The following is a 23448-nucleotide window of genomic DNA, read 5'->3' as shown; positions in this document are numbered from 1 at the left end:
AGTTATAGATACCATTTTAACTGGGGTTATAAGTTCATTTTATATATAAACACCTTAATTTTACCCCTAAATATATGATAACATAAATCAATGATGCCATGTATGTCAAGAAAAACAAATCATAATCGGCAATACTTATATAAAACTTATTAGATAATGTTATGATTTATTATAATATATTTTAAGCATTATAATTTCACATCAAACACGAGTATTATTACACAGGATGTCATGCACTCGAGATGATATATCGTTTGTTTATATTGAGCGTCCACATTTAAACAATAATCAGGGTGAGTATTGCTATGAGCATGAAGAGCATGCCTATGATATTCATGTAGTACCTGCTTATCGAACCAATCGATATCGATCAGAGGATGTATTTGCTAGCATTGTAAGTATATTTAATTTTAATATAATTTTAATTATTGTTTAATTTAATTATCATTAAATGTTATATTTTGATGTAGTAATAATTTTAATAGCAAGAACAGACAACTTGAAATTCGAATCCCACGACTAGCAAGAATCTCTAATAGAATACCATATAGAAATAGAAAATTTTATGGTGCCTGAAATTAACATTTACGAGTAGCCCAGAAAGAATGTGCCAACTGGAAGCCTTGGCACAAATACCTCTCTTGCTTGCAATTGTCAATTCTGCCGTCGGAATCCTTTGTTTTTGCGGTCACATTTTTTTTATTTTAAATTAATTATTTTTGTATATTTTTATATTGATATCAAAAATAAAATTTAAAAAATAAAAAAATAAATATTATTTTAATATATTTTTAAATAAAAAATATTTTAAAAAAGTACTAGACACCAAAATGGACGAGTACCCTCGTCTCCAGGGTAATCAGCAGGGACCATCAGCTCATTTATTTTGAAAATTATAGTACTAGCACCAGAAAAGTCTATTTCTTCATTATTGTAACTTGTTGTATATGATCTGATTTTACTTTTCCTTATACTTGTGCAAATTTACAACTTTTCAACGGGGAAACCGGTTACAGGTTTTATCTCCATCGCCAAGGAGCGCAGCTCATCGATCTCTTCACTGGTAAGTCTCCAACCAAGTGCACCAGCGAATTCCTCAGCCTGTTGAGCATTCTTCGCCCCTGGGATCGGAATGACATTCTCCTGGGCTACTAGCCAGTTCAATACCACCTGTAAAGACCGAAACCTTACTTAAAAATTTAAGCATTGATCAGTTATGACTAAACAAGAATCAAGTAGCTTCTACTGAACAAGATCGAAAGAAAAAGGAACCGGTCAAAAGATTAAAAGAACAAGGGTGGACCTGTGTGTTAGTTTTACTGTAGTTCTCTCCCATTTCTTTGATTCTGTTCAACAGAGGTTGGAGCTGCAGAACGCAAGGAGCTTCAGCCATAGGGTAGGGTTTAATGATGATATATATATTTTTAACTTTAAGTCTCTACCTTTGTTAGAAACTCGGGAGTGTAAATCTGGCCTCGAGGACCAGTTGGTGGATTTTCTGGTGTATACTTTCCTGTAAGAACGCCTGCGTAGATTCCAAAGGTTTATTACCTCTCAGTGAAAACAAATATAACAGAGATAATGTCACCTTTGAGCCTTTTATGCCCACCATGTATTTTGACTTTTCTTAGGTCTTGAACCTGCAACTTTTTAGTCCTGGCCAGATGCCCCGAAAATTCTCACAATTGTATATATAGCACCCAAACGAAAATTATAGAGCATGAAACAGCTATAAGAACCTCACCTTGAGCAATAGGAGAATATGCAATCAAAGTGACCCCAAGTTCATCACAGGCTGCCTTCACACCATTCTCCTCAGGTGCCCTGTATATGAGGCTGTAATTCACTTGATTTGAAGCCAGTGGAATACCTCTTTTCTTAAGCTTCTCGTAAGCATCACGAAGTCGGCTCGCTGAATTAAGGAATTAAAATCTCATCTTATACAAGTTAAGGAGGAGTAATCTAAGACTGCAGGCCATGATGTTCAATTAAAGATGGGCTGTATAGTAAGTGCCTTCAATACTTTTTGCAAAAGTAGTTATGAGGAGAGGGTGGAGGGAAAAAAAGACAATAGTATATAGTCAAACCTATCAAACTCTAAAATTCCTTTTCGCAGTTCAAACTGATGGAATTAGGAACTTACCACTGTAATTTGAAACACCAACAGCCTTCACAAGACCCTGCTCAACAGCATCCCCAAGACCATCAATGTATCCTGAAATTTAACTTCCATTGAACTAAGTTTCTTCTGAAACAGAATGCGATCGAGTTCCATAAAATTCAGTTATACTAGCTATATGCAGTCAAGAATGAGGCCTAGTTGAGTTGAATTCGAGTGTGATTAGCTAAATGCAGTCAAGTGCTCAATGAAACAATGGTGTAACAGATGAGCTACCTTCATTTCCCCATATTCCAGGCCTGGAAACCAGCACAAAAACTTTATGAGTGGCATTGTTTTGTCAAAAAAGTTGCACAATGAAATCACATAGCCTGGTAAAGTGCCTACCAATGGAGTTGATATAGCTCTACCGAAGAAAGTCCAAGGCGATTGAGGGAATCCTTAAGGGCAGTTAGAACACTCTGACGTCCCAGCCTCCATGGCAATGCTGCATATTTGGTTGCAACAGCTACCTCCACTTCAGGATCTTTTACTTTCCTTTCCTTGATAAATCTTTAAGCAACCAATGAAGTTCAGATGATAAGATAAACTAAGCTGAAAATCATTGATACTGATCTTATAGCAGATGGACATCATAGCTCAATTTTAATAATGTACCTTCCTAGAAGAGTTTCGGAATTTATGGCTCCAAATGAGAACTGCCAAATACACACTGATGTCTGTAAGTTTCCCATTGCTGTTTAGTGAGAAGAAATTGAAAATAATATCCACTTCTCACCCTAGATCCATAAACTTCAGCAGTGTCAAAGAAAGTTATACCGCAATCAACACTTGTGTCAAAAGCTGCTTTAGCAGCCTTCATTTTCCTATCTGCCGTCATTGCAAAGCAGAGGAAACGTTTAACATATTTCATGGAGAAGAAATTCAGAGAGCATTTAGTTACAAAGACAAACATGTAGAGCACTTGTGGAGCAAATAAATAAAACGGGAGGCCATAAAATTCAACAAGCATTATCTGTAAGAACTAAGATGTCAAAATGAGGATGGTACTGAAGTTGGGGAAATCAGCAAATGTAAACAGATGGGAGTTCTGAATGTATCCATAAGTTCAATGAGCAATAACAAATGCAATCATTTCATTAACAAAATCCAGCATAAAACCTGCATAATTTCTTAGTAAAATGAACATGGCAATTCTCAGCGACAACATATATTATTGTATTGCACATCAGAATTGGAGTCTAATGCAAAACCAATATGCATAAAAAATTTTTAAGAAAAAAAAACATGTGAGGATACAAAACTGAATAAAGCAATTAATAAAAAAAGAAGAAGAACAACAACAACAAAAGCATAATCCAAAATTAGTCATGATTAATTCTACCATATCATCTTCTATAAAAAGAATTGATCGGTGATTTAAAATTTTGCAGCAGAAGCATATACGTACGTACCATCCCATTCAAAGTTGTTCCAGTAGCTGGTATCACCCCAAGACCAAGCACCAATTCCAAGCCTTGTAACCTCCAAATCAGACCCACCTAACTTCACCTTATCATCCTTTATCTTCGAAAAAACAAGATCCTCAGAGGCAACAGCTCTCACTCTATTACCTGATCTCCTATTACTTGCAACACAAAAACATGGACTAACATTCATAGCCATAGCCATGATGATGGCTTCCCTTTGACTCAAGAACTTGTATGGCCTTTTTCTCTCCTCTCCTTTCTTTCACTTCTGAACTTGGACAGAACTGTATCTGCGAAGATTACATAACAGTATCTAGGTCCTAAAACTTTCCACGTTCGACAGGTATGTGCCACCATCCAATAGTCAAGTGGCGGGCCTTTCCAAATTTGTAATTTGGCATTTATGAAAAAGGTCCAAATATTAAATATCGTAGTTTATGGGCTGGGTTTCTCTTGAGTAGGGTTCGACTGCTTCGGTTAAAGTTCTTACAAGCCTGAGCCCAGATCATATACTCCTTTTAACATTTGGTTTTGGTATTGTTGTATTGAGTGTTTTTAAAAGTAATTTTTACTTTAAAATAAAATTTTTATTTTTTTTATTTTTTTATTAGTATATTAAAATTATTAAAAAACATTAAAAATTATCAATTTAATATTTTTTTAAGTAAAATATATTTTAAAAAAATATTAAAAAACATAAGCTACAACACTCTAATCAAATACTTATTTTATTTTGAGAGTCAATAATCTACAAATTTGTTTTTAAATATATGGCATATTCCCATATTTGATATTTTTTTCTTTTTAATTTGATAATGATGATGATAATAAATATTTTTCTATCACGTTGATAGTAAATAATAATAATAATTTATATTTGTTTTATAAGTGAGTTTTATTTTATTTTATAGTCAGAGTAATTTCAATCTTTATCTATTTTTTTATTATTATTATAGATTTTACATATTTGAAAATTAAGAGTAACAAGTTATGGACATCCATCTTGAGAATTTTGCTTTCATAGTTTGATCTAAAGTTTGAATTTTGCTGGTTAATTAATATGGAAGAACACCTTCTTAGTTGCTGGGCCAGTATCCTTCCAAGTTAAAGTGTGTGTGTCTATATATATATATATATATATATATATATATATATATATATATATATATCAACATTTATTAGTTTTATTTTATTTTATATGAAAATTCATGGTATATTTTCTTGTTGAGAAAAGAAGCTTCCTTGCATAGTTTTTAGAAAGAACGACTCTGATTTTCTTGGGTGACCACTAGATACCATTGCCATTTTCCATAGGGCCAAATTAATTGCTACGAATATTAGGAAAAATTAAAACACCAGTGGGATGGGAAAAGAAAATGGGTGAACGAGGCATAAAGAAAGTTTTTTTTTTTTTTTTGAATGATAACTCAGAAAATCCTTCTAAGTTTTATTCCATGCTTCGTGGCAATCAGATTATTTTTTAAAAAATATAAAAAAATAATATTAAAAGTGTGGAGTTTTACAGTGTCATTAAACCTGGTCAAATGAGTCAATTTTAAAACCCTCAATCCCAATTTTTTTTGTCTAACTCAAGTTTTTAATTATACCACATGAGAGCTGACTTGACTTAAATTAATTAATTTTATGCATACAAAGATAACCTGGATGATTAGTAAAAATATTACTTAGCTTTTTTAAAAAAATCAAGATAACAACTTTTTAAAAAGATATCGAGACAATGACAGATTGAATCAACATCAGTCCTCCCGCGAAACGGGTTATAGACTCCACTGGAATTATAATTTGTTTTTTAAAAACTATATAATAACAAAAATAAACGATCATAAAATCAAACACTAACCCAATATTGAGATATTTTTTTGAAACTGCGATAACTCAATTCTCAATTAAGTTAATATCTATAGATAAAATTGAAAAAAAAAAAAGTTAAACTCGTCAAAACTGCAAACCATGTCAATCAACCAAACTTTATAAAATTGATTTTATAAAATTTAATAATGGAGATAAAAAATAGATAATAATAAAATCAAGTTCAATTAAAAAGACAAAACACCCCATCTAATTCATAAATTGAGGCAACTTGAATTATTCTATCAAACCCGCAAACCATTTTAACCCTTAAAAAAAAATTAATAAACTCATTCTTAATTATACTAATATTAAAAAAATAAAATAAATAAAAACAACTAGGATTACTGCATGTGGGGGAACAGTAGTTTACCCCAGCCTTTTGCTTTTCTGTCAACGTTAATATCGCAATCTTTTCTATCTTGGGAGAAGCACACAAGAATCCAACCCATTCATGGAGTGCATTTGTTTAATTAGGCACCCCTAGCTAAGTAGCTATACCTACCCCCAGAAAAAGAAAAATGCCACTTTACAGTATAAACAGTACACAGATGTTTAACAAAGGAAAAGCTTGTGCTTGTGTTTTATTTTATTTTATTCCTTTTTTGTTTAATTAGAGGAGATCAAGAAGGCAAAAACCAGAATAAGCAACAGAAAAACGAAGGAAACTACGAACTCCTTAAATATCCTACCAGAAGAAACTCAGGCAGGCAGCACAGAGGAACTTGAGCAAAGTCGACAGTCATCTAAAGTCCATATTGTCGAAAGCGAAATTCGCTGCCTCCCCTTCAATATGCTCTGCTGGCCTCCCAAGGTATGATCATGTCCTCTGCCAATTTTTTTTTTTTTTTAGTTTAACGTAGGTGTTCGGGTCAGCTTGCGCGCACCTTGACTAATTCCACGGGCCCTGAAGTTAACGACCATGTAAGCCTCTAGTGGCCATCATATGAGCAACCACAAGGTTCGAACCTGAGACCACAGAGGAAACAAACCTCTTGATCTCAAGCTCTTACCACTAGGCCACCACCTAGATGGTTGTCCTCTGCCAATTTTAATTGCTTCAGTTGTAACATCGTACGTGAAGAGGTCAAGCCATAATCCACACTGCTCTCTCTCCTTTCTTATATACTAGGCCTGCTTCAAATAATATTTCGACTTCTTCGGATGATTTCCAGCCTTCCCACAAACAATTTGCTCTAGTAACCCTTATTTGGAACAGAAAACCTAAATTAACCTTTTGTTAACCCGAACCTCGAGAAGATGAAGATATCTCGTGAATGAATATTCAAAGTGTTGAATGCTCAATATATATAAAGTTGAGTGTCGACCAGCCTAGCTCGTCTGGGCCTCGCCAGGTGAGCAACAGCACCTCGCCTGGGCTAGGCAATGCCAACAGCACCTCGCCTGGCTCACCTCGCATGGATTGCCAGGCAGCTCGCCTAGGTCAGCCGGTGCAATTCACCGGAACTAACACGGTTTTTTCTCCTTTAGCCCAATTTTTCTCTTCATTATTTTACATAAATTCTTTTATAAAAATATTCATCCTATGATAATATTTTTTAAATGGACCTACAAATATTATACGTGGAAGTGATAGACAAAGAACGACTCTCGAGCTATGAAAATAAAGTGTTATTATCACCTGAGGCAACATAATTAAGCTAATGCCACTAACAAATAAAATGATATATTTTTTTATGGTTAATGGAAGATAAAATATAACCCTAAAGTTATATTAGCGTCATTTATGCCAGATAAAGCGGTGGGTGACCATCTAGCTGCCAATTATCATAATTAACATCCATTAGTGTAAGTTTTAATCAGAGATCCTTCCACTAAGAACATACATTATATAAAACAAGAGAAAGAGACATTCATTTTCTTCACAAATATTTTTTTATCTTTTTTACCTGCTTAACACTCGAACAAAGAAACTCAAACTAATGATTTAAGCATCAAAGAGTTTATTTTACAGGTAACACTTATCAAAAAAATACAGTTTAATCTATTATCAGCCATGGAAAAGTCCAAGGAATTATTTGAAGTTTTTCCCGACTTCATTAGTAGTGTCATTTGTGGAAGACTAAATAAAAGCGTTGTTTGTTTCTTATCCAAACCTTTCTCATCCCTCATTGGTACTTGATTTGAAATTTTCATGTTTGACAACATGAAAACTCTAAGATAGGAGAGAGTTATAACCTCACAGGAACCCTATTTCCCTTTGGTCTCCAACAATTATCTTAGCAAATATAGATGATAAATGATGTTGTTAACACCATTAAACAACATATTTGAACCCTTTAATCTCCACAACATCAAACTACCTTGCAAGCATCATTAGGTGCATAAAAAAAATTATAGTTTCAGGAATAAGCTGGATAAAAAAAAAATACCAAATAGGCACTATACTCCAACTCTCTAAATGAAACAGCACTCCCCAACAAGCCACAAGCATGACTATCTCCATTAATCTTCTTAATTTGAGTATTCTCATTCACATGCTTTTCATCGTAAAAAACCTAGATACGATGTACATAAGACTACACCAACTACAACTCCTGCACACCATTCCTATCAAGTGGAAGAGTATCTATTTTATCAACGAGTTCTACACACTCACCTCTTCAAAGAATTTATCTTTGTTGAGGTCAATCTAGATAACTATGATGAACTTACGAATCCTATAGAGCACATACAGAATGTGAGAAGCACCCTGTATTTGTTAAAAAAATGATGTCATGTGTGAAATATTTTCCACGACACTTCATAAATTTGCTTGGTATGGTATCACAACCTTGAGCCTAGTTCTATTCTGGGTCTTTATGATCTATTTTTCAAGCTTTATCTCATGTTTCATCACAAATATACTAGCTTAAAAAGGCACAACTAAGCTATTTGTTATCACACAACGTGAGCATGAAAGCATCAGAGCCTATCCCCAGAGATTCAATGAGGAGATGCTTAACATGAAGGATCATCTCGAACCCATTACCACTGAAGCATTGATTAAAAGAGCTTATAATTATTCCTTATGGAAACAGTTGTACACTTTTCCTAATAGAAACCTCTTACGATGAAACAAGCCATGAAAAATCAAATTTGTGTAGAAGAAGCAAGTATCATCAGACAAGAACACCCATGCTTCAAACCACGCAGAGAATCTCCTAGCCTCACATTTATAAAAAAAAACACTAAAAGGTTAATTCGTGATCGTCTGGCATACCTAGAACTCTTGGAAACCTCTTACGATGAAACAAGCCATGAAAAATCAAATTTGTGTAGAAGAAGCAAGTATCATCAGATAAGAACACCCATGCTTCAAACCACGCAGAGAATCTCCTAGCTTCACATTTATAAAAAAACACTAAAAGGTTAATTCGTGATCGTCTGGCATACCTAGAACTCTTGACTACAACTCTAGTTACCACATGTACTAAGGTCCTTGTTATTATCGAGGGAAAAGATTTTGTGTAATATCTTTATTCTATAAAAAGTGACTCGAACAATAGAAAACCCAATAAATTGTGTTTTTTTTCACCATGATCATGGGTATGATACTGAAGACTGTCATGCACTCTAAAAAAAGATAAAAAGACTAGTCGCCAATAGTTATCTGCAATAGTTTATATAAAAAAACTAAATCAGAAGAAGAAAGGATGGAAGTTGGTACACACCACAAAAACCTACCAGAAATCATGTAATTTATGTTTTTATTTCCATGGCTTTTCAATAAAAGTAATGATATATTTTTTTTTTATCTTCAACGTAGTTCAAAGTGAGCTCCACGTCTCATGGTTAGTCTCATCATGGTCTCCATCATAGCTTCACATGAGCTTCATAGTCTCAAACGTCGCTCTATGTTTTTTTAACATAACTCTATCAACTCTACATCCAATGATCTTCAACATAACTCCAATATAACCTCACATGAGCTCCACGTCTCCAATGTCTCTAACACAACTCTATGTCTTCATATAAAAAAAATCACATGACTTCATAAATAATCCAAATTGTTAAAATTACAAGTGCTAAGGTTTTTATATGATGAAAATTATCATTTTATTTTATGTATGTGAAAAAGTTATCACCTGCACTTGCACTCGCAATACCTCTATAGTTGTCACCTGATGTGACTAAGTATATCTCTCTCATGAGCACAATGCATTTATTTTTATTTTCACCTATTTTGTTGCTCACTTTTGAAATTTAAAGTCACGCGAGCATTAAACTTTTGAAATTTGAAGTTAGCAACACCTTGTTTGGGCCTTTAGGCGAGGTGAACATCATCTTATTTGGGTCAATCAGGAGAGCAACCTGGGGTTAGCCCGAGCAATTCAGCTGACCCAACTCAAAAGTGAGCATTATATACATCCTAATTTTTTTCCTTTAGCCTAATTTTTCTCTTTATTATTTTACATGAATTCTTCTATAAAAATATACATCCTATGATAATTTGTTTTTAAACGGACCGACATTTATTCATGAAAGTGGAAGACAAAGAACCACTATACGAGCTATGAAAACAAAGTGTTGTTATCACCTATGAGTCACCATAATTAAGCTTGTGCTACTAACAAAAAACATGGTACCTTTTTTTTATGGTCAATAGAAGATAAAACATCACCCTACAGTTATATCAATGTCATTTACATTAGATAAATCACCACCTCCCCCTACCTAGGAGATAAAAAGCCACAATAATGGATGATCACCTTTCAGCTACCCTAATTAACATCCATTACTGTAAGTTTTAATAAGAGGTCTTTCCTTCAAGATCAGACAATATCTAGAACAAGAGAAATGGACATTCATTTTTCTTCTTGAAATATCTTTTACTTGCTTGACACTTGAACAAACAAACTCAAATTAACTTAAGCATCAAAGAGTTTGCTTTGCAGGTAACACCCACCATAAAAATACAGCCCAATCTATTATTAGTTGTGGAAAAGCCCAGTGAATTATTTGAGGTTTTTTCTGACTTCATCACAAGGTAAAAAAAATGTATACATTCAATGGAATAAACATTAAGTATTCAATTACAACATATCAAACATATAGAAATTCTAAAAGATAGAAGTAAGTTGCGATGGAAAAGTTGGATAAGGATATTATACTTCTAAAAATACTATGCACTTTAAAATGTTTTCACATCTTTTGTTTGATTATAAGGAGAAAGTGCCTCTCATGAGGTTAAAAAAATGCACAAAATCAAGTTCTTTTTAAGGTTAATGGATAAATCAGGAGATTGAGTTTATTAGATCTAGATTTCACAAATACTTTTAAAACAATTCATCTTTATAGTTAGTGAAGACCCTTTAATTATTAAGTTAATAAAGGAATAAGATTTTTAGAGCCAAGATAGAGTGTATATGACGCAACCTATATCATTAAGGTTTCTCAAGCCCTAAAAATTACAGTCTTGAAATCTAGAGGAAAAAAAACTAGAGTTCTCAAACCTTAAAATTATAGCCCTTAACTATAGATGGAAATTATAGAGAAACCTTATATGTTCAAAAAGGTCTTTAAATTATAAATATCTTGAAAACAAATCAGGTTAATTGTTTATATGGAAGGAAAAAACCAACCTAACAAAAAAATATCAAAACTAAGTAGAAAAAGTTATTAGACTTTGAAAATAACTAGAAAAATTATTAAAACAACAAATAATAGCATATTATAAGTCTAATTTAAGATCCTTCTTAACCTCAGCTAGTTATAGTCAATTAACTCCCTATAGATTAGGCCCGCTGAACCACATGACTGAATTTGAGCCCGATCCAATGGTCAAATTAAAAGTTATTATTGTTGTTATTAGACTGTATATTTGACATGTCTAGTTTTCATCATAGGCTTTGCCTTGTCTATTTGGTCCATAAACGCATCCACAAGATATTTCACATCACTATATGTGTGTTTTGTAAAGAAGATATAAAAAAGAGATTATTAGAATTTGAAAAAGAAAAGAATATGAATTGAAAGATTGGAAGCCTTAACCCAGTAACTCATGGACATTAATGTAGTTATGAGTCACACCAACTTCCATAGAAATAAGACAAGGAGGTAAACGTTGTAGCACATATCTTAGAGATAATTATTTAGGATAATAGCCTTTAAAAATGAGTGGTTCACTATTAAACGGAAAAGGATGATGTCACGAGGCATCCACTAGCTATGAATATGTCATAACATCATTCTATGGGTATAATTATGCTAGGAGAATATGTGAGCATTCAATGCTTAGTACAAACTATACAAAAGGCAGGTAGAGTGGTTAGATGCTACTTGAGTTGAACTATTTGTGTTGAAATATGTTTGTTTGGTCTGAGCTTATGAATTTAAGGAATCAGAACTATCGTTCTACACAAGATGTTGTTATGTTGAGCTCTATAAATACCCTAAATTCTATCTAGAGATGGATGTTGTGGACATGTTGGGTCAACCAGAGCTTCTAGAGAGTTAACATTTCCCTTAAGAGTTCAATGAAGAAATGAATTGCATGATATGCTTGGGCAAAACAAAGATGATTTGCCCTTCGACTCTAAATACTCGAAGGAACTTCAAGACTTATTCGAGCATTAGGCTTGAATGTTTTGTGAGCCTTGCATCATGTTAACTATGCCTCATGAGTGTAAATCCTGACCAATGCATCACCATGTAACAATATCCATTTGATTGATTTCATGTTGGCAAATGAGTAGGCCATACATCAACAACATACACAAACATATATATCGTCCATTATCATATATATATATAGCGCAAAAATAATCAGTGAGCCAGAATGCCTCATTATTAGATAACATCAATCATTCACAATATAGCACCCATGAGAAGTATTTGCTGCTGCAAAAATAATGAAGCCAAGAAAATGTAAAGCTGCCTTTTCTCGCAACAACGTGTGCTCATCAACATGAAAATTTACTTTGGAGATAATTGTGGAGCAGAAGTTTAGGCTTCCCCAGTAGCCAAGTGTAGGTCTCCAGTCTCCCACCATTAATTCCAAAAGAACCCTAGTTTTCCAATTTTCACAGGGTGTATTTTCTTTAAAAAAAAACTAGTTTTTAGGAGAATGGAAGAACTTAAATATGATCAGTAGCTCATCCCCTTGGCAAGCTAGCTATATAAGCAAACATCTTCATGGATTCTATGCTGATCACAGTGTGTGTGAGAGAGAGAGGGAGTGGGGGAGAGATAACATAGTAATATATATAATAATATAAAGCTGATTATAATGTTATTAATTTCATTAAAACAATTATTACTACAATGTCACTATTCGGCATTTGATACCAGTACAAAGCTAAACTCAGCATGTTCATACACATATATAACATGCACATCCTAAAATACCTCAGATTTTCCTCACCAATGAGCTCAAAAAGCCTCTCATATCCATAATCCCAATTATATAGGTAGGTAATTATGCAGCGGGTGCTACATCCACGCCATCATCGTCATCGTCGCCATCCCCCTCACGTTGTTCACAAGCATAGGGGCTGATAACAAACTGGTTTAGGGGGGTAACCAGCTTGAAAACCCCAGGTTTCTTGCTATCAACAATCACCATTGGAGAGATATTGAAGAAAGAACCAAAGGCAATTTGGTAATGCTAGGGAAAAAAAAAGGAAGAAGAAATTTTGCGACCTGTAAAGCTAGTGTACAGTGTACTGTCCTATTTATAGCTTGGAATGGTGCCGCTATCATCAAGAAATGCACTCGTAATCTTGTTCTTCTTTTTCTTTGCCCTTTCCCTTTCATACCTTGCAAAGCGAAAAAGGAGTGACTTGGTTAGCTTGGATTCCATTCATTTTGCCTAAATGGCATATAGGACCCTATTACCTGAGTTCGACTTATGTCTTTCACGATCGGCACGTGGTTGACAATAGACATGGCACACTCTGAAGTTCCATGGTCTCGTGTTTTCATCTGCCAAGCTGGCTTTGAATGGTCATTAGGAATATCAGAACTCTTGGCCCCAGAGAGGAGCTTGGACTGTTCACGCTCAAAACTCTTCGTATCTACTGATCGATCAAGCGGAGTCCGTTAGCAGCTGGTGACGACTATTCACCAAAATGTTTGATCTTTATTCCATATTTTCCGGCAGGGGCCGAAATTCTTCCTTTGGCGATCATCAACTATATTTTGATTTGAACCCCGTGTGTGTGTGGGTGTGTGATATATATATTTGATAAGTCAATAGATCATCGTAAATAAAACAACAATTCGGAAGCCAAACTGGCAAAAAAGAGTATGTGAATTGAAGCTACCACAGCAAAAGCGGCAGCAACAGAGACAACAAAATCATGTAAGCCAAAAGAGAAGCATGCATGAGCAAATCCATGGAAAGAAAAAGGGAGGGCTTACTGCCTAAGAAAACATCGAAGGAACTGGATATAGCACATACGGGAAGCAAAAGTCACCAGGATCGATAGCAGAGAAAAACCAGACAGAAGACTGAAGCTCCTTTGCCACCCCATGTATAATATTATTTGCGCCTCTCTTGTGAATAAGTATGTCGAAATACTAAAATAGGAAGATTTTTAAATGCAAGTGTTTGACTAATTACCAACGAGTTCCAAGCCAAACCACTAATTTAATCAAAGATTCCAGTCAAATTCATGGGAATTTTTTTTTTTTTTGATGTAGATAATTTATTTATAAAAATTGCCTTGCTTATTGTCTTTGAGTTCGAACCTAAAATATTTTCATTTATCATTAAAGTCAACTACTTAAAGATATCCAAATATTGTTCCATCAGTCTTATAAATTTTATTAATCTATACTGTTAGAAAGTGGTATTATAAGTTCTATTATTGTTTTTATACTAGAATGAGTATCTCTCGTTCCTACTTGGGCACTTTGTGCAGCTGTTTTTGGGGATACTAACTAATAGGGAGTGTTTTTTTTTATTAATTAAGGTCCTAATTGCATATTTGTAAGTATAAGGACCAAATTGTATTTAAAGCTTACGTGAATATCTGAAGACGGCAAGGGCAAAACTGCAATAAAAAGATGGTGTGCTGGCGCAGCCAAGTTACATAGAGTAAAGGGTGGGTGATGAAACCTAAACACAGGGGTTTCCGAATAATTTACTCTCGATTTTATGAGATATCGAGAAAAAAAAGGTATAATTAAGTACTTTTTTGACATTGAACTTGAAAAATGCTGCGCCAATAAATGCATCCTTTTATAGAGGGTACATAACTATAGTTACACAATCTTGCAAGTATATGATTTAAATTATAGTAATTGAACCTAATTTATATATGATTTACATATCTCGAGTTATACTTGGTGTTAATTTGAGTTAAATTAAAAAAATCAAAACATTGTTTTTTTAAAAAAAATTCAACATATTTTAATTGTATAATTTTTAAACCCGGCTCAGTCCAAGGTCCGGGTTCTGGGTTTTGACCGGGTCACCCGGGTCAATTCTTTTTTTTTTAAATCAAAACGACGTCGTTTCAGTAAAAAGAACAAAAATCAACAGGTTGCAACCGGGTTTTTGACCGGGTCGCATGGTCACCCCGAGTTTTGTCTTTCTTTATTTTTTTTAAACCCGACCCAGTTCCAGCCCCGGTCGGCCCGGTTCCGGATCGACCCACCGGACCGGGTTTCAAAACTATCGGTTAACATGATCATGAATTAACTTGAATTTTTTTTACCTGAACACAAGATTAATTCCTTTTATTTTTTATTTTTTAAAAAACCCAACATTTCAAATTTACTTACCTTACCGGGTAGACGCTAGACTGATACAGGTTTCATAACAGTGATTTGAATTAATTTCCTGCATTTTCTTAACTAAATTTAAATTTAGCTGGAATATAGAACAGCACACATTTTTGTATTTGTATCCCCCAAAATACTGTCATGAAGCCCCTATTTTCCTCAAGTTCTATGTTTTCAGTGCCTTTGACTTTATATTTAATTTTTCCCAAAAAAAAAAACACTTTCTGTCTAAGCTTGGGCGCTTCTGGTATCAGCTTGGCCAAATTATACTCCTTCAAAACATCGTGAATTCACAGGCTGGCCATATCAACATTCTCTGGCAGATTTAAGTTAACAACATGGCATACTACATCAATGATTTACTCGATATCCAGCACGTAAATTTGCTAGGACAGCTACCAAATTCACTGATACATCACTAAGTGAATCTATTCGTGCTTCTTTCCCTTGAATTTTCCTTTGGGGATCTTACTGAGGAATCCGGCATCAAGCTTACGGTAGTTATATTGGAGCTGATCCAATGCCATGTGCACAAAGTCGTCAACTTCATCATCATATCTCTCATACAGGACTGGCAATGTATGGGCAGCGACAAAACCTTGAGAAGAACAACAGAGTTTTCAAAATCATACATATCACAAAACTCATTCATCATCTGCTATTTGTAAAGGAAAGAAAGTAAAATACAAAAGATAAACTGAAAAAGGGAAACCGAAATCAGATTAAGCTTGTTATGGACAAAAGCATGCAAAAGTTATCAAACAACTTTCTTTCTTTATTCCCCCAATGAATTTAAAGAAATACTTGTCCTGGGCAGCAGAGATGATTATATAGCTTGTCTTCTACCCTTTTTATTTAAGGAATATAAACATTTAAATGAAAAATGACACAAAATTCATCATTGATCACAACTGCAGAGCTTGGAATCGTCATCAGTAGATGGCAATTGGAAACTCACCAATATATATAACAGTTAGAAAGTTGCACCAGCTCCCAATAATTGCAGCAACCAACAAGCTTGCTACAACCTGCAAGAATTTTGCGTGAACCAATAAATCCTCTTATTAGAATGGCAGATGCATAATAAAATTATTATTCAATCATCATTGATCTATCGCAACTTAGTAAACCATATCCTTCGGATCACACAGTTCCATGTCTTTTCCATGATTTGACCAGAATTTTTGCAAAAAAATGAATTTTTTCCCACTTGACGTCATAATGCTGGTAGAGTACTATTTTAATCACAAAGAATATCTTCAAATAAGGATCTCCAGAACTAATCTAATGAACTGGCAACTACAAAATATAAATTGAAAAAAGACTATATATTTTGTTAAATGCATCATCACATAAGGGAGTATCACCTAAAATAAAGAATGGAGAATGTGATTGAAAAAAAAAGGTGTTAAGTAAAGCAATCAAAACCTCAACTAATCCTCTGTTTTGGAATTTCTGGCAAACATGTGATGGGATGGTTATATGAATAATTTGGAGGGAAAATGCTGGCTTGATGGAAAATGTTAACAAAATATTCCAAATGATGATCAGCATAACAGATTGTTTGGATTTGAAAAACCACTGAAATTATACCACATACTTCCGGATTCACATCACCATCTACATTAAGATTTTAAATTCCTTGTTTCTTGCAAGAAGGTTCACAGTGAGAACATTCCCAAACTTTCCTAGGAATGTTCTTTGATTTACCTAGCAAATGAATAAAGTGACATTAATTATTGACAGCCATTCAGTTTACAGCATATAAGGAATCGGATGAAGATTCTCTTTGAATTTAAAATCCAAAAGGCAATTGCACAAAAGCTTTTAAGCCATGTTCTAGAGTTCATAACAGTTAGAACACATCTCCTGGTTATTGATTGACATCCCAAATCCCTAACAGTGTTATGAAACAGTGGAGCCTGAAACATAAACAGAATCCATCTCTATGTATTTGTAACGCATGGATTTGTATGAATATTTTAACAATATGTGCTAGAAAAGTTTAGATGGTTGAAGAATCAAGAACTGTTGTTTGGTTTGCAATATGCGCTGAAGGAAACATTATCACAAAAAAAACACAGTTAAGACCTACCACAAGAAACTTTTTCAAGTTTCCTCCACATGACACATCCTGAAGAAACTGCAAATCACGGTTAACCTCAGAACCAATTGATCTGCCGATGCTGACAAATATATCTTTAGGTAGTACAAGGCGGGGGACCTGAGATGGAGCCCTGTGACAAAGAAAAGTCATTGTGAAACAGAAAATATAATCACATATTACTGGCACGAACACAACAAGCAGCAAGATGAGAAAACACTTAACTTACCTGTTGATTAGGCCTGAAGCATTTGTCCAAACAAATTGAGCAAGCATACCGAGAACCACAGCATAGCATACAAGAGACAAGAAATTGTAATTAAGCAATTCAAAGAGCACCCAGATGGCTGTTGCCCCAATTAAAACACCAGCTGAGATCTTCTTGTTCCTCCATAAGAGAACATCGGCAGCTGCATGATTCATGGTGAAAGTGAGAAATTGAGCACCAAAGCAATAAGGATTTATTGAACACAAATGCAGAGAAACAGGGAGAGCCGGCCCTACATTTTCCACCTCCCAAAAGATGGTGGATAGGCTTCTGTCGCCCAAATAGACGATTGAGACGAGAAGTGACAGATTTGTTTTCTTCCTCAAAAAATGACACAGATTTCTTCTTTGGAACAGTTTCAGCAAAAGTTTCTACTAGATTGTTGATAAGTTTTTCCGCTGTTATTTTCTCAGGCATGATTGCAATCTTCAAGAGAAATACAAATTATAGTAAAAAAAAAAATTAGCAAAAAGGATACTTCAAAACAAATTCAACTAGCACGTAATAACAAAAAACAAAGCCACAATAATTCAGTTACAAGTAAGAGCATCATAAAGATCTGTGGATAAATTGTTCGAAAGGGGAGGCGACTATTTGTCACCAAACAAGCACATCCCTACTAAAAAGGAATAAAGTTGAGTCTCATTCCAAGTTCAGGAGCAACAATCCAAGCACAAGAACAAAAATGAAAGAAGCATGTGCCTGTAAGAAAAAGAAAAAGAAAGAACTCAACCCAGTTGATAGAAGATCAGTAGTAAAGTCAGCTAAGAATCTGTATCATCCAAAAAATGGCATCTCTCACGGTATCAGCCATGGATCCTCAATTTTCTTGCAGGTAAATGCCATTAAAATTCATTTCTCAAACTTGAGTACACCCGGTTAACATATATTTAGAGATAAACACAAATTTCCCCAACAAGCATTCAACAAAAGGAGCAGTAATTACAAGTTAAAGAACAGCCCAATTGAAAAGAAAGAAATCTAATACCACTACTAGTTAGCAAAAACTTCAACAGGCAGTAAAGCCATAAAAGAAGTGATCAAATTGAGAGAAGCTAGGAAATAAAGAACACTAACCAGAGTCTGGATTTCTTGTTGAGGTTAGACAAGATAGATAGCAGTAGCACTCAACAACGAATGGGTTTTTTACTTTTTATTTATGTAATTGTTGCTGCGTACGGGAGATTGGAATTAATAACAGGTCAACCTCACCAGCCCGTCTCTCTGATTAAATATGGCGAATAGTGGTAGTATTATTATGATTCTGCTTCTGATTTTTGCTTGTTTAGTTTAGAGAAAACGGGAGTGGGGAGGGTGAGGGAGAGATAATACTGGCGCGCGCCTGCCCGACAGCCATCTAGCTTTAGGTTTATTTTAATTTAACACTTCGGTTCAACCATGTTTTAAATATTTTTTTATTTTTAAATTAATTAATTAATTATATATATATATATATATTATTCTAATATATTTTTAAATAAAAAATATTTTTTAAAAAATAACTTGTAATGCACTCCCGAACAAATTATTAACGAAATGGTAATGGCTTGTCTTTTTCTTACTTCCTGTTTTGGTTTTTATTTTATTTTAATATACATTTTACATTGGTTGGTTGGTAGCTAGACACCAAAAGTATCCTAGGAAGCTTTTCTTTATATATAATTATATATAAAAGGTTTTTTTTTTTAACATAATGATAATTGCATTAATAAAACTCAATTAGAAGTGGACAGTCCAGCTTTAAAGGTTTGTTTAAAATATTTTTTATTTAAAAATATATTAAAATAATATTTTTTTATTTTTTAAAATATTTTTTATATCAATGCATTAAAACGATCCAAAAACACTAAAAAAAATAATTTTAAATAAAAAAAATTAAATTTTTTTTAAAAACACATGTTAGACCGCGTTTTCAAACGAGACCTAAGTGAATAAATCCAAGTAGAATTAGGTGAAAAAAAAAAAAACAATAGCTAATAAAAATTTGTGATTAAGTGATAAGCTAGCACAAAAGCTAAGAATTAAGTGGTTTTTTAGAGTAAAAAATGTTTTTTTTCTTAATCTCTTTTTTAACCCAAAACAATTCACTTATTACGTGAGCTTTGCAGCAGCTCTTTTGCCTTCTTCCTTTTCTTTACGGCTTTCTTTACTCATTTATTACGTGAGCTTTGCAGTAGCTCTTTTGCATTCTTCTTTTTCTTTACGGCTTTCTTTACCTCTATTTCTCTTTTATTCTAGAGTACGATTTCTAGTATTTTATAGAAAGATATTAATTCTTTTCTTTTTTTTCAAGTTTGTTAATTCATTTATTTTGTTTGTATCAAGTGATAATTAGTAATAAAGTATTAAGAATAAATATTGATAACATCGTTATTTGCATTTATTTTAAGTATTTTAGCAAGGAATTTCTCTTAACATTCAATCTGTTTATACATTCTTTGTTCTTAAAACTGAAATTTTAATCAAGAGTTTATGCTAATTTTCCTAAGTTTATGTAATCAAGAGTTCTTTAGTTTTATATTCATGCTAATTACTTCTAGTTAAATTAAACATCATCAACAAAAGTTTGTGAAGAAATATTAATTTTTTAAATGGGTGAAAAAAGGAAGGGTGGGCTTCTTTCTTTCAAGCTTTCAATTTCAATCTCCCTTCATTCTGAAAAAAATAAATAAAAATTCTCCTGGCAGAATTATAAGAGATAGTACACAGATATTTACTAATTAATTCCTGATTTATTTCAACAATATTTAATAATTTAAAACAATCCCAGACTTTATGCAAAGATAAGATTTTCCCTGTTAACGCCTTTTTATTATTATTATTTGGGAGTGTGGTCGCGCTTGTTTTTTAAAGTGTTTTTCGTGCCGAAATGAATCAAAATGATGTTTTTTTATTTTTTTAAATTATTTTTGAGATCAGCGCATCAAAACGATCCAAAACATATATAAAAAAATAATTTTTAACAAATTTTTTTTAAAAAAACACGAATACAACCGCGTTTCCAAACACTTACCATCTAATCTTATCTAGTTTCATTCTCTATTATCCTTTTTTTTTCTTCTCTGCTTTATTGCTTTCAAGAAAAGGTAGTGCCAGTGATATTTTTTTTTTATTATTTCTGGAAAGTTTATTTTAGTATATTTTATCTTTATCAGTTTACTTAAAGGAAAAAAAAAGTTTTATAAGTCGGTTACCAATAGGTCCAATGCCTTATGTAAAAGTTGGGTTGAGCAAAATGCCATAATAAATGCTGAAAAAAACATTAAAAAAATATTGATTTAATATTTTTTTTTTAAAATGTTTGATATTTAAAAAGTAAAATAAAAAGTAGAAGTTTATTATATGTGTGTGTGTGTGTGTGATCTTGACCTGTCTACATCTTATCCCTGTCTCCGAGTCAATTGATACAGAAATCAATAAAATAGGTCAACTGGTCACGGTCAACAATTATCATCAAATAAGCGGTTAGAGAAGTGCTAATCTGAACCTTCTAAAAATATGAGTACCCAGTTGAACTATTTTTGAGACCTTCTGTCTCCATGCATTGGCTTATTAATCACTCGCTCGCCGTGATTCCTGCCCCCAGATCACGTTGATGGTGACCGAACGGCGAGAATCCCGACAGTGAGGTTGCTAGGATTTATAGAAAAGTTCAATTCGGTCCCTATTTTCTTCAAAAATGCAAATCGATCCACTTCCAACGACCTAAATCATGGAAGTTGCTACTGGGACCAATTGACATTTTATTTAGGGTATCACTCTCTCGAGATGCTTTTGGAGTCTTAGCTTTCAATACTTTAAATTATGGGGGCATTGCTGGATTTGGAAGAAAAGCAAAGAGGACATGGACAAAATACGAGTGAAAGGCACTTTGTTTCTATCCACGTGTGTTGTCTCTGACGCGGGTCGTGTGGACCGCCATCATACACGCTATAAATAAACAAGTTAAAACTAACGGTCCCAACTCCCAACCACCAAGCCGAGCAAGGGAGAGGGGTGGCATAGGCATGTGTTTATGCTTCAAAACGACACAAACTATCGCGTATCATGAATCCTTTGTATAGCATAATTATTCAGTATCGCCTTGTATTACTGGGTTGTTACTTGGAATAACCCACCTCCAAAAACCTAGAACGAGCTCTTAGATCTTAGTGGACTGTACATGCTATTTGAGCCGAAACTTTGTTTACAGTATAAAAAAAATTAAATTGTCTGGGGGTTGATTCGATGTGATCCGGTTAACTTGAAGGGTTTAGAGGTAATCTGAACAACGTTAAAAACATAGTTTAACTAAAAACAATTCAAGACTACATATTTTAAGAAAAAATATTGTGGCGAAAACATATTGGATCGATCAGGATTAACTCGGGTTAACTTGCTAAATCAAAGACTCGGATTATGAGATCAAAATAATCTCATAAAAAGCAAATCAAAACCAAATATAAAACTCAATTCTCGATTAAATTAATGTTAAATAATGAAATTGAAAAAATCAATTAAAAAAAGAGAGAAAAAAACAAACAACTCGAGTAAACTCGGGTTAACTTATCAAAGTTGCAACCCAGATTATGTGACCGAAATAACTCCATAGAAAATAAAACAAAATAGACTATGAAGCTTAATTTCCAATGAATTTAATGTTAAATGATGAAATTGAAAAAAACATAAGTCAACTTAGGTTAACCTACGATACTTATGACTCAGATAATGAGATAAAGATAACCTTGTAAAAAACAAAAAGTAAATAAAAACACAAAGTCTAATTTCAAATCAACTAAATATTGAATGATATAATTGAAAAAAAAATCAACTTATAAAAACACAAAACCTAATTCCAAATCAACTAAACATTGAAGGATATAATAGAGAAAAAAAATCAACTTAAAAAAACAAAAAAACCTGAGTTAACTAGTGACTCGGGATAAGAAAATCTAATATTAAAGGATGAAATTAAATAAATAAATAAATAAATAAATAATAACCCAAGTCAACTTAGTTTAACTCGCCAAACTCATAACCTGAGTAATAAGGCCGAGCTACTTCATAGAAAGCAAAACAAAAAATAATAATTATGAAGTCTAAATCTAAATCAACTAAATATTGAATAATGAAATTGAAAAAAAAATAACTACAAAAAAACATAAAAAATCCGAGTTAACTCTCTAAATCCATGACCCAGATCACAAGACCGGGATAAGCAAACCTAATGTTAAAAGAAAAAAATTTAAAAAAAAATTTAAATCTTTTTTTTTAAATACAAAGCATTGTTAAAGGGAACAATGTTATACAGGAGGACAACAATGGATTTTCTTTCTCAGTTAGTTTATGCTAGATCGTTGGCTCGTGTTATATCACGAGTTGAATCAACTTTTTTATTAATATAAAAAAAACATTCAGGTATTGTTTATATTTTTATAATAAAAAAATTAAATTGTGTGAAATAGACCAAATATGACTTTATCTGCTTAATATATTTAAAGATAACCTGAGATCCTGGTTTGGACTTACATTCAAGGCATGTCTCTGAGTCTGATAAATAATAAGTCAGGTCCAAACTTAGGTATAAAGATCTGGCTAAAACTTCCAATAGCTTAGCAATTTCTGGGGCAACGACACATTGTTTTTTTTGCACAGACTACTTCTACCATGGATCCTTTTGTTTCTGGGCCTCTGGCCCCTCGTTTAAACAATACTTGTATGTTAGAATTGTTCGATAAAAAGGTATAAAGTCCGCTATCTTGATGGGCTTAGCCCAGGCTTAGAAAAGAGCCGAAATATCCTGGGCTCATTCCAGGCCTGGTTGTGACAGGCCGAAGGTAGAAAATAGAAACGGATCGGATCCCTTCGAAAATTACTTGTAGTGAAGAACCTATCTATATTCCGACGA

At 33.4% G+C, this 23448-nt stretch overlaps 2 protein-coding genes and 1 long non-coding RNA gene across 6 annotated transcripts; all 3 read right to left on the bottom strand.

Moving 5' to 3' along the window:
- Nucleotides 1–902: 902 nt before the first annotated feature.
- LOC7464822 (uncharacterized oxidoreductase At1g06690, chloroplastic) lies at nucleotides 903–3930 on the bottom strand. Its single transcript, XM_002306726.4, has 10 exons — nucleotides 3574–3930; nucleotides 2898–2989; nucleotides 2777–2817; nucleotides 2507–2671; nucleotides 2396–2418; nucleotides 2144–2215; nucleotides 1745–1912; nucleotides 1443–1525; nucleotides 1304–1366; nucleotides 903–1170 (listed from the first exon to the last, which is right to left on the bottom strand). Exons 1-10 carry the CDS (start codon nucleotides 3788–3790, stop codon nucleotides 985–987), a joined length of 1110 nt encoding a protein of 369 aa, XP_002306762.1. The 5' UTR covers nucleotides 3791–3930; the 3' UTR covers nucleotides 903–984.
- Nucleotides 3931–12662: 8732 nt separating this feature from the next.
- LOC127905305 (uncharacterized) lies at nucleotides 12663–13972 on the bottom strand. Its single transcript, XR_008059200.1, has 2 exons — nucleotides 13297–13972; nucleotides 12663–13217 (listed from the first exon to the last, which is right to left on the bottom strand). It is a non-coding gene; the product is annotated as an uncharacterized LOC127905305 (long non-coding RNA).
- Nucleotides 13973–15444: 1472 nt separating this feature from the next.
- Nucleotides 15445–18923, bottom strand: LOC7464665 (reticulon-like protein B8). Of its 4 annotated transcripts, none has more exons than XM_024600704.2 (7): nucleotides 18639–18923; nucleotides 18100–18263; nucleotides 17798–17987; nucleotides 17523–17703; nucleotides 17285–17426; nucleotides 16148–16217; nucleotides 15445–15787 (listed from the first exon to the last, which is right to left on the bottom strand). In XM_024600704.2, exons 2-7 carry the CDS (start codon nucleotides 18112–18114, stop codon nucleotides 15618–15620), a joined length of 768 nt encoding a protein of 255 aa, XP_024456472.2. In that variant the 5' UTR covers nucleotides 18115–18263; nucleotides 18639–18923; the 3' UTR covers nucleotides 15445–15617. The 4 variants fall into 4 exon arrangements, with proteins under 4 accessions (XP_024456472.2, XP_024456473.2, XP_002306759.3 ...); XM_024600705.2 differs by having other exon boundaries at nucleotides 18163–18263; nucleotides 18639–18922; XM_002306723.4 differs by lacking the exon at nucleotides 18100–18263 and having other exon boundaries at nucleotides 18639–18921.
- Nucleotides 18924–23448: the final 4525 nt, after the last annotated feature.

The sequence above is a fragment of the Populus trichocarpa genome, chromosome 5 (assembly GCF_000002775.5).
Source record: "Populus trichocarpa isolate Nisqually-1 chromosome 5, P.trichocarpa_v4.1, whole genome shotgun sequence".
Taxonomy (NCBI): domain Eukaryota; kingdom Viridiplantae; phylum Streptophyta; class Magnoliopsida; order Malpighiales; family Salicaceae; genus Populus; species Populus trichocarpa.
Note: the sequence above shows the minus strand (reverse complement) of the source record. Positions and strands in the feature narration are given on the sequence as shown.